This window comes from Quercus suber, unplaced genomic scaffold (genome assembly GCF_002906115.3).
Source record: "Quercus suber isolate HL8 unplaced genomic scaffold, Cork oak 2.0 scaffold_351, whole genome shotgun sequence".
NCBI lineage: Eukaryota > Viridiplantae > Streptophyta > Magnoliopsida > Fagales > Fagaceae > Quercus > Quercus suber.
The window spans coordinates 752866-769136 of NW_027069803.1; the positions used below are offsets into that span (position 1 = coordinate 752866).

At 35.0% G+C, this 16271-nt stretch overlaps 1 protein-coding gene across 2 annotated transcripts; it reads left to right on the forward strand.

The window, feature by feature from the left end:
• The first annotated feature begins 6215 nt into the window (after positions 1–6215).
• LOC111990197 (chaperone protein ClpC, chloroplastic) lies at positions 6216–14271 on the forward strand. Of its 2 annotated transcripts, none has more exons than XM_024021982.2 (10): positions 6216–6348; positions 7529–8110; positions 8710–8825; positions 8941–9063; positions 9163–9348; positions 9751–9966; positions 10860–11077; positions 12102–12177; positions 12261–12350; positions 12814–14271. In XM_024021982.2, the coding sequence occupies exons 2-10, from the start codon at positions 7546–7548 to the stop codon at positions 13996–13998; spliced, it is 2775 nt and encodes a 924-aa protein (XP_023877750.1). In that variant the 5' UTR covers positions 6216–6348; positions 7529–7545; the 3' UTR covers positions 13999–14271. The 2 variants fall into 2 exon arrangements, with proteins under 2 accessions (XP_023877750.1, XP_023877751.1); XM_024021983.2 differs by having other exon boundaries at positions 6320–6446.
• Positions 14272–16271: the final 2000 nt, after the last annotated feature.

Consider the following 16271-nt stretch of genomic DNA (forward strand, 5'->3'; position numbering starts at 1 on the left):
AAATAGAAAAAATAAGAATTATTATTAGTATGATAACAAGAGAAAAATTGCAGGCCATTTCAAAACTTTTTGTTTTTTAGAATGTAAAAGTTTACGCTCCATTATATTCTTTGTTTGAGATAACTTTCTTTTTTCTTTATTTCAGTGTTATAAATTGATTAGACTAATTTTTTTTTTAGATGAAATTGATTAGACTAATTTGTCTCATTTGGAATACTTTACTTTCATTGGTTTATAGGTCTTAAAAAATAAGCTGGACAACATTATAATTGTATCTGAAAAGAAGGTGAAGTTCTAAAAAAATTATGCATAAATCTAATAAGTTGAATGTTAAATAAATTGGAAAAAATTTATGGGAAACCTTAAGAGGAACATCCATGTAGGCAGTTAAACTGATCATATACCTTGCTCACTTTATTCCTAAACTATTGATTGTTTCAAATTTATCATGCAACTCATTTCAATTTTATCGGATATTCCAGAAGGGACATTCAATTTAATTCTTGAACTTATTATAAAAATAATAATAATAATTCTTGAACTTTCTCAAATAACAAAATCTTGAACTATTAATAAGGCATCACTGATGGACTACTGTGTACACTGTACACTAACCAAAAGAGAACTTTTTTCTGGTTGGGTTTCAAAATTTGCCAAAAGACGGTACTTTTATTCACTATTTGGGTCCATTATTTTGAATAAGAATAACACAAGGCAAGGCAAGTAGATAGATCATATATGGACCACATCTATGTGTAATAAATGTTAAATATAAAGAATGACCTGGAACAAAAGAGAAGGACAAGAATCTTAAATAAGTTGCAGTTCGACTGCTTGGGCTTTAGAAGAAAGCTGTCTTTAATATTTCATGCATAACCTCGTGAGTTTGGGACATAGATGGTTGGCTGCCCTTTGTTTTAAGGGCCACATAATAATATTTGGTAGTTTGTACTCCATGCTAATTTTACTGATTGCAGATATGACAGTTTCCTAGCTATCTAATCAAATTATTTAGGGTAGTAATCTTGTTCTGGTGTGATAGAATAATAAAACATGTAGATGAACTGTTTCTTTGTATAGCAATACTTCATTTGTTCTCTTTTGAATTTCATATTTGTTCAAAATTATTTTGACAAAATGATCACTTCATTTGGATTGATTCTAGATTTGGATCAAATTTTCTTAAGGCCCACTGTACATGCTCTCTATTATTAAAGATATATTAGTCCATTAACATAGGCCTAAGCCTAATACTATTTTGTGTGCAAGTTAAATCTTTTACTTGTATTAGAAGTCTATTAGTCTAGAGTTTAATTTACTATATATACCCATGTTATAGTTTATTGGAACATAGAATTTGTACTACTCTCTAATGTATTAAAAATGTAGCCCTTTAGGATTTTCTTCGTAGACGTAAGCCATTAGGCTGAACTATGTAACTCTCATGTGTTATTGTGTTCTATATTTTATGCTTTCGCTTTTATATCTATACTTACATATTCATATACCACTCGTATGTTATTATGTTATATACTTTATACTTCCGCTTTTGCATCTATACTAACATATTCAACATGGTGTATCAATACTAGTATTTCTAACATTCATCAATAAATAATGTCTATGAAAGAGTAAGGCTTGAAACACAATATTTTTTAACCTTTTTTAATTTTTTTAAAATTTTTCTGCAATTGTTAATATAATTAATATATTGTGATTGAAACAAAACCACTTTCATTAGAGTCCATTATTGGTATCATTTTTAGTATGCATCAAGTTACAAATTGTCATGCTATTAGCTACGGAAAAAGTTGTAAAATTTTTTTTTTTTGAAAGGATGATAATTAATATTTTAGATATTTTGCAATGAATGAAAGACACAAGCAGATAAGTTGCACATGTGTAATTAATTATACGGATGGAGGGTGGAATTTAAATATTTTATATATACCTCTTCCAAATGAAATTAAGGAGAAATTTTTTTTTTTTTGAGGAATAATTAAGGAGATTATATATCATAGGACTTCCAATTCCTCAATATTATACTCATCCTGATAGGTTAATATGGCCAGGTATTACATGCCAATGTTCTGTTAAGGAAGCAACTCGATTTTTATATCAGTATGTGAGGGAATTTCAGAAGACAAAAGCAGATGGACTTGGATTTGGAAAAACACCCATGCATGAAAAAAAAAAAAAAATCAAACTTTTATTTGGAAATGTTGTCATGATATTAGGCTCCCAACTCAGTCCTATCTTGCAAGTTGCAAACAGACAAATTGGAATAAGTAATGAGTGTCCACGGTGTAATGATATTCGGAGACTACTTTGCATGTTATTCACTATCAACAGATTATCATTATATTTATACCCCTTGGAACATTATGTTTGTGTATGGTATTTGGCAATTGTGGCTAGCTAGAGATGATAGAATATTGAAACTTTGTACAGTACACGACCTAGTGGAAGAAAATGTGCTGACTTGGTTACATCTGGACTCTACATGTGGACAAACTGTAAGGTACAAAAGAGAAATGTTGGCGAGGGAAGCTGTAGCTTTGGCTCGTGCTTACAGCATGGTCACCACTGGGGGAAGAGAGAAGCACAGCCTAGCATGGACACCGAGCACTACCATAAGAGAGAATTCAGTTCTTGCTGGTCAGAGATTGTAGAACACCCCTCATTGGTTAGTAATAAGCTAGACCACTACCAAGGAAACGTGCAACGCCCTCAGCATCCATTTAGTCCCTTTCCTAGTCGATGCTTGTCTCTCACGATGTAGCAAAACTGCCTTTCATCCCACTACCCTGATAGAAGCGGTTTTTCTCTCCTCCAACCATGATATAGTATAGTAGTTGTATTAAGATTTGTGAGGAGAAATGAGAATAAGACATTTGTTACTGTACATTTAGCAGCATTCCTCGTACCATAAGAGGGGAATGTTGCTGAGTAAAGAGGGTAGAGAGGTAGGAAATCTGGGTAGAAAAGAAAGATAACACAAAGGTAGGTTTTTGGGGAAGAACATCACATTGTAACCTTAAATTTTCCATTTGATTACATAGTCTATTAAGAGTGAAGGATACTCTGTCCTTCACTCACCATGATTTTTCACCCCTTTTACAAGGTTTTCCACATATATCCTTGTTCTCCTTTACTTTTCTACGATGTCATTGCTTTCCTTTTGATGATTTGGTGTTAAAGTTTACATTTTTATTGTTCATCAAGTTTTGACACTCAAATGTACTGTTAGGCTTTTAGGTCACACACATTGAACACTTAAAAATCTAACTTGCACGTACAAACTTCCATCAATAACTTTTAACCAGCTTCTTTATAAAACTATTTTTAGCTCTCCCTCGTGTTTTATCATCTTGCTCAACCAATCAAGGGTCACCAACTTAAAATAACTAAACTTTTTATTTGGAAACCTCCTACTAACCCTTTTGTTACCCTTAACATAGATGGAAGTACACTAGGAAAACAAGGATTAGCAAGAGAAGGGGGTGTGGTTATTCTAGGGTAGATTGATCAAATGGTTTTCTCTTTACATTTTGTTGAATATTAGCTTGAATATAATATGTTAAATATGCTAGAATAAATGCAGAAGAGAGAGATTGTATAAAATAAGAACACAAGAATACGAGGATTACATGATTTAGTTTAATGGCCTATGTCCATAAAAGAAATCCTTAAGAGTTACGTCTTTATTATATGAGATTTTAGTACAAATCCTATTTTACAATAAACCCTAATTAGTGTATATATAGTGTATTAAATCTCTAAAATAATAGACTTTTAGTTCAAGTAGGAGACTTGGCTTGCATACAAAGTAGAATTAGACTTGGACCTATGCTAATGGGTTAATATATCTCTAACAAGTTTTCAACTAATAACTCTACAGAATTATGGGATGTTAGGGAGGGACTTCATCTTTTTTTTTTTTTTTTTTTGAGGAACTAGTTAGAAACATTTTATAAATGAACTAAATCAGCCTGGAATACAACATCTAGTTTAGATGGTAGATCTTTTACTTACACATCAAGATCTGTAGATAAAACTGTTCTTCTAAGGAATGAGCAAAAACTGGTTTCCAGGAGGGAGGGACTTCATCTAGCATGTGAATTAGGATTTAAATTTATAAATCTAGATATTGACTTTGCTCTTGTTATAAATTGGCTAATGTCATATATGGTGTCATGGCACCAAATATGACTTCTCTAATTTTTTTTATTGCAAGATTCTCTTGAGCTGAGTGTGGACTGTCCATCTACATCACATTTTCCATTATGCTAATGGAGTAATAGACGAACTTGCCAAGAGGAGAAGGGAGCAATGAAGCAGACTTGAAGAAATATAACCAATTTTTGTCTTTTGTATATTGTACATGTATGGGACTTTTTGCAACTTGGTACTCCTAGAGAGTGCCCTACACCTTATGAAACCTTTTGTTTCTAGACACCCATTTGGGGTGGTACACGGACAAAGCTGATGTATTAGTACTTTGTTACAATAAATAATTTCCCTCTTTCTACCAAAAAAAAAAAAAAAACAAAAAGCAATTTACAGCCATAAATTTTGAATCAAATGAAACAACTGGGTTGCCGATTTTTCATTTGAAGGGAGGCATTGAACTTGGAACACATTTCATCATCCTTCCATATCCTATGCATGTGAATTCCTACAGTCAGGATCAATTTGGTAAACATGGTCACCTTTCAGAGTAACAAATAGTTTTATAGCGTATGCATAACAACTTTTATTTAACCAAATTTTTGGAACCACATATAAATTAGAACTTCCTGCCTTGAGCCACAGCCATACAAACACATATCAATGTTCCTATGGTACATATCCATTCAATCTTATCCCGTTTGTTACTATTGCTGCAAAAAAAAAAAAAAAAAAAGCCATCAATGAAGGCCACAGCATTCATTTGAGACTATTGGGCTTGAGCAATCCCGGCCCACATAGATGGCATGATATTTACATGGGGTCTCATTGGACTTGAGCTATAAGGCCTTTTGATATAAGTTGTGATTTGCCAATTGCAACCATGATTTTCTTTCAATTCTCTCAACTACCAAATATTGACTCATGACAGTCCAATAGATTTGCCTCGAGCCCATGGGCTTGAGATATATGTATCTAATGTCTTTCATTTCGATTAAGGTTTATCAATCAGAAAGAAAATGAACCACTAAGAAAAAAACGGTGGTGAAATCGACAACGAGGCCATTTTGGAGGTTGTTGAATATCCGACCCAATTCCTGCTTGATATTTTAGTTGTTTCTACTTAGATTTTTACAATTTGATTTTTTGCCTTAGTTGTGAGGCCCTACTATCTACAACAAGTCCACAATATTTTTTTTCTTCCCATTTTGTAAGTTTTCTCCAATCAAGCAAAAATTCTGTCTATACCAAACTTCTACGGCATACCTACCAAAGAAAAAGATAAACAATGCCAAAGAAAAAAAAAAAAAAAAAAAAATCATAATTTGTTCACGCATTAAGTTATGATTAGTGAAAATAAGACAAAAGAAAGTTCACGATTATTTTTTAAAACAATTGATATGACATGTTGTGATTAGTAATCCAAATGAAAGTATAGTACTCCAATTATGACCCTAATATTCTTCTTTTCTGAGATCTACTCCTAACATTATTTATATCGTGTCCGTCTATATTAGAGACTCTTGTACGAGTCATGCAATTAAAACGCCTCCTTTCCTTTATTTTCTTTATCTCGCAATGGTCCTTTCACGCTATTCACATGTTATTATTGTTTTATTTTTATTTTTTTTAAAAGAAGTTATTTTTGTGTCACTATACATATAATTTTTTTTTTCTTTTTAAATTAATGTCAAAAACTGGTCTTGTACTCGTATACGACTGTTCCACAGCGACCATAGACAATAAAATCCAATGTACAAACCCAAATTTTCCAACTCTATTCATCAGTATCTGGCGGCGAATCAGGGCGTAGAAACGAAAGGGCAAAATCATCACACACATGCAAAAAATATCAAAGGCAAAATCATCGCAAGCTACCATTGACTTACAGATAAAACTGATGGGCCCCACTTATAAAAAACAAAAGAAGGACCTTTTGACTACGCAATAGTAATCAAATCAAACGGCAGTGATTGTAACTTAAGCATTGTAAGTATAATTATTGCGTACAAAGGCGGTGCATGACAAAGCGGTGGAGTGTCGTGCAGACTAGGAACATAGAATATAGATTAGCAGATAATAATAATAAGGGTGTTTGAGTTCTAAAAAACCTCATCTGTTTCCTTGGCCGACCAAATACGAGGGTCTGCCTTTCTCTCCCAAACAAAACACTTATAGGTCTCTCTCTTTCTCTCTCTCTCTCTCTCTGTGATTTTTTTTTTTTGAGCTTTTTTTTTGAAGTATTGAGTTTCATTTGAGGGGTTAAAGCCGTAAAGGTGAGAGCTTTTTTTGTAAATCTAGGTGGGTTTGATTGATACTGTGCGGTTTTTGGGTTATTAGGGATTTGGGTTTTTGGTTTCCTGTGTTAAATGTTATGCCTTTTTGTAAATATTTTGAGCTTTGCTTGCTGGGTTTGCCTTTTTTTGTTTGGTGGGTGCTTTGCTTGATTTGGTTGTTGTTGTTGTTGTTTAGTTCTGAAAGGTAGTTGTAGTTTCCAAAGGTTAAAACTTGGGTTTTTGGGTGTTTTGTTAAAGTGAGCTATTTGTGGATTCTGAGCTTCATGATCTAATAGATGCACCAACCCCATTAATCTGAATTTTGATTTCGAGTGTTTGTTGTTTGAGTTGGAACTGGATTTCACCTTGTGCTGTGTGTGTGTGTGTAATATATGACTCTATATGTAGTTAAGCATTACATGTTTGATGACCCAATTGGTGTAATATACTTTTGATTAAAATCTAGTTCCCTGATTTTGTTAATTATCTATACCTAACTGTACGGGGTTCGTTCTATTTGCTTTGGTTGTCTGGGTGATACTTTCTTATGCTTATAGTCTAGCATTTTCCACTTATCATTTACTAAGAACTCTTGTTTTAAATATAATAAATTGGGTAGTTTGGCCCCAAATTTTGACCCCTATTAGATTGTCAATGATCTATAATTGACGCAAAAGTTTGAGGCAAAGGCTTGGTTGTTGTTTTCTTATCTTGTGTAAGACAAGGATTTGACTATTGTAACCTATTGATGGTAGTTTCTTATTACTCCTTACTTTTTTTAGAAAGACTTTCTGGTGTGCTGAAATCTGTTAGTGCTGTGTGATTTGATGTGTTTTAACTGCTTCGGTTATGGCTTTGTTGTGGATTACTCTAGTAATGAACTATGATTTGTTTTAGGATTCAAGTTGATGTTCATGTTAAATTAACATTAGTCATTACTAAACTGGCTGCTTGTTGGTTCAGAATTTTGAGAGTTCCTGTGTAAACTCAATTATTGGTCTTGAAATTTCCTTGCAAAATCTAATCTCTTGTATTTTGTGTGTGAGAAATTGTCAACTGACAAGTGTCATGAACAAATGCAGAGTAGTAGGTCAGCATCATGGCTCGGGTGTTACTTCAGTCAGCTAATGTCCCTGGTTTAGTTGCTAATCAGAGACGTAACCAATCTAAAGGATTTGGAAAAGCAAAAAGGTCCGTCAAAATGATGTCTAGTTTACAGGCACCTGGATTGAGAATGGGAAGCTTCTCAGGATTGCGGAGTGTTAACGCTTTGGATACTCTGGTAAAGCCTGGGATAGATTTACATTCTAAGGTGAGAATTGCAATCAATTCTCGGCAAGGAAGGGGTAGCAGATGCGTGGCTAGAGCCATGTTTGAGCGCTTCACAGAAAAAGCAATTAAAGTAATTATGCTTGCACAAGAGGAAGCTAGACGGCTTGGTCATAATTTTGTTGGCACAGAACAGATCCTGTTGGGTCTTATTGGTGAAGGCACTGGCATTGCTGCTAAAGTCCTTAAATCTATGGGAATCAATCTTAAAGATGCACGTGTAGAAGTGGAAAAAATTATTGGAAGGGGCAGTGGATTTGTTGCTGTTGAGATTCCATTCACTCCTCGTGCAAAGCGTGTTTTGGAACTCTCGCTAGAGGAAGCCCGCCAACTTGGTAGCATTTTTTTTTTATTCCTTCGGTTCTTTTATAGCACCTTTAAATCTTGTGACAAATAAATTTCATGGAAGAATTTACTCCTTACAAATGCAATTTTATCTTTCTTTTTGTCACATGTTTTTATTTGTAGTGATTTTTACATATATCATTAACTCAATAACTTTGGAAATGGATGTGGCTGTACTTCAGTCAGAAAACCTGTTATCATCCTATTTGAAAAACCTTAACATGGTACAGGCCTTTTGGAAATGGATGTGGCTGTATGTATCGACATAAACTTCAGTCAGAAAACCTGTTATCATCCAATTTGAAAAACCTTTACATAGGACAGGCCTTTTATTTTTGAAGTGCAATCATACTCAAATTGTCAGCTGATTAACATGAGTTATACCAGAAGATTAGTAATTATGTATGTGGTTTTTTTGGGAACAAATAGCTGGATTGTAATTAACTGTGCCAAGAACCTATTTTCCCTGTCTTAAGTTGATTGTCTAATGGGGTTTGGGGTTTTCTGTCTATGCCTGTGATTAGCAACTACTTCTTTGCTAGATTAATTTTAAGCTTTCTGAAAAATCTATCTTTTCTGAACTTATCAGGCCATAACTATATTGGATCTGAGCATTTGCTTCTGGGACTTCTTCGTGAGGGTGAGGGTGTTGCAGCTCGTGTTCTTGAAAATCTAGGTGCTGACCCGAGTAACATTCGCACCCAGGCAAGCTTTACATGTTCATTTGCATCAAAGGCATTTTTGTATGTTCTTTAGGAATTCCTTCACCTTATTTCAAGAAGAAAACTAACCATGAGAGAACTTCAATTGGAGTGAGCAGGTTATTCGAATGGTTGGTGAGAGCCCAGAAGCTGTTGCTGCTGGTGTTGCAGGAGGAAGTAGTGGCAATAAGATGCCAACCCTGGAGGAATATGGGACTGACCTGACTAAGCTTGCGGTGGAGGTAGTTTATATAATTCTTTCATCTCCTTTGTGATATCATGAGATTGCTCTATATTTCCTTATAATTGCTTGTTTCTAATTTCTTTTCTTGGTGTTCCAGGGTAAATTGGATCCTGTTATTGGAAGGCAGGCACAAATAGAACGTGTCACCCAAATTTTGGGGCGTCGAACCAAAAACAATCCATGTCTTATTGGAGAACCTGGAGTTGGGAAAACAGCAATCGCAGAAGGGCTTGCTCAAAGAATTGCAACTGGTGATGTTCCTGAAACTATAGAGGGGAAGAAGGTAAGTATAAGTCGACTTTAATGTTAACAAGGCTTGGAAAATATTAATTATCTATACGAAAAGAATTTAATGCAGATATTCTCAACTATTTCTATCTTTTTCATACTGATTTACACAGTGGCTCTTTGTTTTGTTTTTGAATTATCTTTGTATTGCCATTTAATTTCTGTGGCTACCTATAAGTTAGTACAAGAGAAAGCCTGCAAATGATTTGAAGTGTATTAATTTTTTCATTTAACATTTTATGAATCAATGAATATGGACTTGGATTTCACATGGGTATTTCATTTGAAATTCATTGATACATTTCAAGAAGCTAACCTTGTTTTTTCATCACCCCTTTATTTTAAAAACAATGTAACCATATATGTTTTTTCTTTTTTTTCCTTTTGTGTGATTTAGGTTATAACCTTGGACATGGGTCTTCTAGTTGCTGGTACAAAGTATCGTGGAGAGTTTGAGGAACGATTAAAGAAGTTAATGGAGGAAATCAAACAAAGTGACGAGATAATATTGTTTATTGACGAGGTGCACACTTTAATTGGAGCTGGAGCAGCAGAAGGAGCAATTGATGCTGCAAACATATTGAAACCAGCTCTTGCAAGAGGTGAACTGCAGGTAATTTTTTATCTAAAAGAGAACTTAATAGATGTATTGTTTTTGTTCTCTGGTGCTATGAAATATTAATTTGAGAATGCAACTATAAATTGGTGGTCCCTTGGAGGTGTAAGCATTACCTGTATGTGTAGGTTTAAGCTTCGGATTAAATAACATTGACTATTTTAGCATTGCCTGCCTCTTCAATATTGCCTATCATGTGTAGATGTTGAAGTTAACCTTCTACAATTATGTGCTACTGCCTATGCCTTGTGTTGACCCTTTGGTTTTCCTTTAATGACCATTTTGATTCATGTGTACTTGACCTCTATGAGATTTTCAACTGGGTTTGGTTTCTGGACTGTAAAGTTTGTATCTTTTAGATGATTTAGAATTTCATTGCCCAACATACCAGTAGCATATTCGATGTAGCCAGCAACTCATTGTCACTGTTGTTGGGGTTTTCTATTTTACCTAGTTGATTGAATGCAAAAGGTTGGGTTGTGAAAGAGGTGGAAAAGATTCACTTTTCTACATCCTATTCCCAAAATGGCTAAATAAATTTGTAGATTCTTGACATGTGAACTTCAATTATTACTAGAGATTTAACTAATTCATATTGATTAGTCTCATTGTACTTCCTTCCAAATTAGTTTTTGTGGTCAAAGTAGCTTATCATCACGTTTTGGATTTCTATTTATGCTAGGATTTTGCATTTTTGCCTTTTCGATTGATTGCAAAAGGTGAAATTGACGAAACTTCAACTATTATAGGAGTTTTAAATACAGTCAGATTGGATTAGTCACTATGTGCTTCCTCCCAAGTTTGTTAGTGTGGTCAAATTAGCTTTACAGTTTCTATATCTTGGATTTATAGACAAATAGTCTCAGTTAGTTTCATCTCTGTTATTGCAGTGCATTGGAGCTACAACACTAGATGAATACAGAAAGCACATTGAGAAGGATCCAGCTTTGGAAAGACGTTTCCAGCCAGTCAAAGTGCCTGAACCAACTGTGGATGAAACCATACAGATTTTGAAGGGACTTCGGGAGCGATATGAGATTCATCACAAGCTCCGTTACACAGATGAAGCACTTGTATCTGCTGCACAGCTATCATATCAGTACATCAGGTTTGTTTACCATCTTGCTTTGCACTTTCAAATTTAAATATGATGTTATGTTCCCTGAAACGTTGCAGTAGATAATACATCATACTTCATTATGATATTTAACACAGTTTTTTTTTTTTTTTTTTTTTTTTTGGAGACATCAGCTAATGAGTATGCAAAAGAAATTTTAGAGTTGAGTGCTTGAAATAACGTCAATTTAAGCAAATACATTACATAGAGATGGCATTGTTATAGGAGCACCAATTGGAAGTAGCTTATATCTGGAGTTCCTTCAAAACTTACAGATTTTCTACTTAAGTTCAAATTCTTAGCATTTGAATTGTAGTTTCCTGTGTCTTGTTTTCCCTTTTCTCCTTTCCTCTCCAAAAGCTAATAAGTTATCAAGCTTTGTGGGAAGCATTGTTGCCAGCATATGCTTTTTTGCTTGATTGATGTGGTGCCATCATCACATGGGGCTGACCAAACTCTTTTTTTTTTTTTTTTTTTTTTTTACTGCTGCTTAATCTAGATCTTTCAGTAAACTGCTGTGTTGTGTTGGGGATAAGTAGCCCAACTGATAAGGTTCCACTAGCTACTGTTACTTCAGAGACAAATATGGGAACAAAATTACAAAACACAACAGTTCAAGAGACCCTTAAGGGAATCACTGTATCTTATGATTTTTATTAAATGCTTTTATTTGATTGTGGAAGTTTCTACAGAATTAAGGACCCAAATTCTATATTTTTACTGATGTAACCTATGATGAAAAGCACTGAGGGAATCTGGTGGAATGGTTTCATACATGCTTAAAATTACTCTCAAGTTATGTAGCACAATTAGGCACAAATTTATTTTGGACATGCAATGTGTTTTTTGGTTTAGAATTTCTACTTCTGAGTTGTGTAATTATCATTCTGAAATTGAGAATTTAGCTTCCATAGTATGTGGTGGCCAGCTTAGTACCTTCACAATGCTGCCGATTACTTTTATATTGCCTTATGTATTTCTTGTTTTATTTTTGACATATGATCTGTCTCTTCAGTGATCGTTTCCTGCCTGATAAAGCAATTGACTTGGTTGATGAAGCTGGTTCTCGAGTTCGTCTGCGTCATGCACAGGTATGGCCTATAAATCATATCTGTTACTATACATCCTGTTTTCCACTCATTCTGTGTTGATTGGGGACATAATTTCTTTGCAGCTACCAGAGGAAGCTAGAGAACTTGAGAAAGAGCTCAGGCAGATCACAAAAGAAAAGAATGAAGCTGTTCGCAGCCAAGACTTTGAGAAGGTACATATTGCAATCACAGAGTTCAGGTTTCTGATTTCTTAGTTTTGCATATTTTCTAGAGGACTGCACATATTGCAACTATTTCCCTAAAGATGGTGAACCAAATTGAATATATAACCATTTTTTTAATCAGTAAGTTACATGGCTGTTACATGCAAAGCCAGTGACATTTAAACTCGCCACACAAAACTCCACCCCTTCTTGTGGTGGGAGGAGGAAGTGCCATTTGAGTCAAAGCTCACTGGCCATTTATACTCGTCAAGAAACAAAATTGTACTAGGATTTATCAGCATAATTGATATGTGAGAGAGATTGTATAGTTGAAGGGTTGTTTTCTTTGAAGTCTTTGTTATAGTTATGGAATATTTGAGGTTTCTAACTTATAAAACCTTTAAAATGTTTTGTCTACTGGTTTTTCTTTCTTGGCTTCACCTTAGATGACATTGCACAAAATCTTGAACAGGCTGGAGAGTTACGTGATAGAGAAATGGACCTTAAGGCACAAATATCAGCTGTTGTAGATAAAGGCAAGGAAATGTCAAAGGCAGAGACTGAGGCTGGGGATGTAGGTCCACTGGTGACTGAGCTGGATATTCAACATATTGTCTCCTCTTGGACAGGCATTCCTGTTGAGAAAGTCTCAACAGATGAATCTGACCGCCTCCTCAAGATGGAAGAGACCCTCCATAAGCGGGTCATTGGTCAGGATGAAGCAGTCAAGGCCATCAGCCGTGCTATTCGCCGTGCCCGTGTTGGTCTCAAGAATCCAAACCGTCCAATTGCTAGTTTCATCTTTTCAGGTCCAACTGGTGTAGGAAAGTCTGAGCTGGCAAAAGCGTTGGCTGCTTACTACTTTGGCTCTGAAGAAGCCATGATTAGGCTTGATATGAGTGAATTTATGGAAAGACATACCGTCTCCAAGCTAATTGGATCCCCCCCTGGTTATGTCGGTTACACTGAGGGAGGTCAGTTGACTGAGGCTGTTCGACGCCGTCCTTACACTGTGGTATTGTTTGATGAAATTGAGAAGGCCCATCCTGATGTCTTCAACATGATGCTTCAAATTCTCGAAGATGGAAGGTTGACAGATAGCAAGGGCAGAACTGTGGACTTCAAGAATACTCTTTTGATAATGACGTCAAATGTTGGCAGTAGTGTAATTGAGAAAGGAGGCCGCCGAATAGGATTTGATCTTGATTATGATGAGAAGGATAGCAGTTATAACCGAATCAAGAGCTTGGTGACTGAGGAATTGAAACAATATTTTAGGCCAGAGTTTTTGAACAGGTTGGATGAAATGATTGTCTTTAGGCAGCTCACAAAGCTGGAGGTAAAGGATATAGCCGATATTATGCTGAAAGAGGTCTTTGAGAGGCTGAAGACCAAAGAAATAGAGCTTCAGGTGACGGAGAGATTTAGAGATAGAGTGGTTGACGAAGGGTATAACCCAAGCTATGGGGCAAGGCCTCTGAGAAGAGCCATAATGAGACTCTTGGAGGACAGCATGGCAGAGAAGATGCTTGCTAGAGAGATCAAAGAGGGTGATTCAGTTATTGTGGATGTTGATTCTGATGGCAACGTGACCGTCCTCAAAGGTAGCAGTGGCTCCCCCGAATCATTACCAGAGCCCGAGCCAATTCCAGTGTAAAATAGGCCTCATTAATTTAGTAAACTTTACCAATATGTTGTTTGTACTTCTCATTTTGAACTATAGTTGTAGTCTCTTTTTATGAAAAGAATACTTGAAAATGGAATTGGAAAATGTTGGATTAATTGCTGGCGCCTGGCTTTTTCTAGGTTGTATTTGTCATGCTTCAAACACCACGCATGGGTCATTCACAGGTTGTAAGGTGTTGGTATTTGGTAGTGCTAGTTTTGCAGAATATTTTTTATAATAAAAATGTAACGATGTTAAAGATTTTTTTTTTTTTTTTGACAGTATTATGATATCTTTGGATATGATGATCAGAATCTAATATTGACCTCTTAGAATGGCTTAACCATATGGACGTGTTGAATGAGTTCTTGTTATCATTGGTTCTGATAATGTACAAGGGCTTGGAGGGAACATATATATATATATATATAGAGAGAGAGAGAGAGAGAGAGAGAGAGAGAGAGAGAGAGGGTTGGGTTCAAAAGTAATATTACCTTGTACAAGGGCTTGGAGGGAACATATATATATATATATATAGAGAGAGAGAGAGAGAGAGAGAGAGAGAGAGAGAGAGAGGGTTGGGTTCAAAAGTAATATTACCTCCTAATAATTTCTTATTAAATAATATTTTTAAAATTACATTGTTGGATTTTATGTTCTTAAAATGTACACTAAATTTTGTGTGAATTGGATGTCATTTACTATTCAATCTAGAAGCCCATTTTTTGTGGACAACTTTAAATACAAAAACTTTAGATGTAAACATGTCATAGTTATCAATTTTAGATCATCTTGAAATTTTGTAGGCATGTAGAATATAAGAAAAAAAATCTAATCCAATAGTGAATTTATTAAAATTCGCATCCAATAAAGAAATATTGAGTGGTATAATGTTGGTTAAAGTTACACTTTAACCTAATGGGCATGAAAATTTTGATTCATTTAGATTTGTCATATGGATACAATAGGTTCTACTAAATTTGTTATTTGGATACAACAACCTGATTAAATTGTTGTGTAGTTTGGATTAACTCAGCATAAGTAGTTTGAGCACAAAACAATCACCTTTTTCCAGTCTTAAGTTATCACTTAGGGTGAGTTTGGTTCAACTTTTTGATATTGTGCTTTTTGAAAAAGAAACCTTTTCATTTTTCAAAATGTTTTTCTTAGCTCAAATATAAACATAAATAATTTTTTTTAGGGTAAAATATCATTTTCGTCCCTAAACTATTACAAAAGTTTTTTTTTCGTCCCTAAACTTTCAAAAGTTCGTTTTTCGTCCCTGAACTATCACAAAAGTTCGTTTTTCGTCCCTAAACTTTCAAAAGTTCTATTTTCGTCCCTAAACTTTTCCAAATGTATTGATTTTCGTCCCTCTCACATCAGCACACTGTCAAAACCACGTCAGCACTCCGTCAGACAGAGGGACGAAAATCAATACATTTGGAAAAGTTTAGGGACGAAAATAGAACTTTTGAAAGTTTAGGGACGAAAAACGAACTTTTGTGATAGTTCAGGGATGAAAAATGAACTTTTGAAAGTTTAGGGACGAAAAACGAACTTTTGTGATAGTTTAGGGATGAAAATGATATTTTACCCTTTTTTTTTTTTAAATATACAGAGGAGGAGAAGAAGAAGAAGAAGAAAGAAGAAGAGGAAGAAGATCGCCGACAGATGACAAAAGCAGGAGAGACTTTTACCTGCAGTAGCACGAAGAGGCTTGTTTTGTAGCAGAGCAGAGAGATGAGAGAAATCTGGCGTGAGGCGAGCTCCAAAGAGGTGTTATCTTTTGATTTATCAAAGGGTAAAATTGGGTTTTCAATAAAATATTTGGGCAATTTGGTAACTGAACATAGCCTCCAATGGTGATATTTATGAACGCGCATTGGCTTTTACAAAAGGTTCTGAAGAGTTGCTTTTTAGAACGGCCTTCACATTTCAAAACGCAGTTTTTAAAACCTTACCAAACATATATATTATTTTTTTGGTTTCAAAAAGCGCTTTTTACCAAAGGAAAGTGCAAACAAACGGGCACTTAGTAAAACTAACAGTGTCATTTTGTGTGGAGAGCATGCACAGGCAGCCTGCCTACATATATGCAGAAGTATGGGCCCTATTTTGCTAATAGGCTTAAACCACTCTTCAAGGAGAGAATATCTTATGCATATGATATATATGTCTTAAAGGAGAGTGCCAAGCCTTATAAAAAAAGCCAAAGACAGGTGAAAAGATGCATGGCAAGCAAGTTTCACTAAAAATGTTCT

What these genes read in the sequence shown, in the direction of transcription:
- LOC111990197 (XM_024021982.2), top strand. Translation starts at nt 7,546, where the DNA reads ATGGCTCGGGTGTTACTTCAGTCAGCTAATGTCCCTGGTTTAGTTGCT. An exon ending in AGAGGAAGCCCGCCAACTTG is followed by an intron (nt 8,111 to 8,709) that starts GTAGCATTTTTT and finishes TGAACTTATCAG; the next exon opens with GCCATAACTATATTGGATCT. An exon ending in CGAGTAACATTCGCACCCAG is followed by an intron (nt 8,826 to 8,940) that starts GCAAGCTTTACA and finishes TGGAGTGAGCAG; the next exon opens with GTTATTCGAATGGTTGGTGA.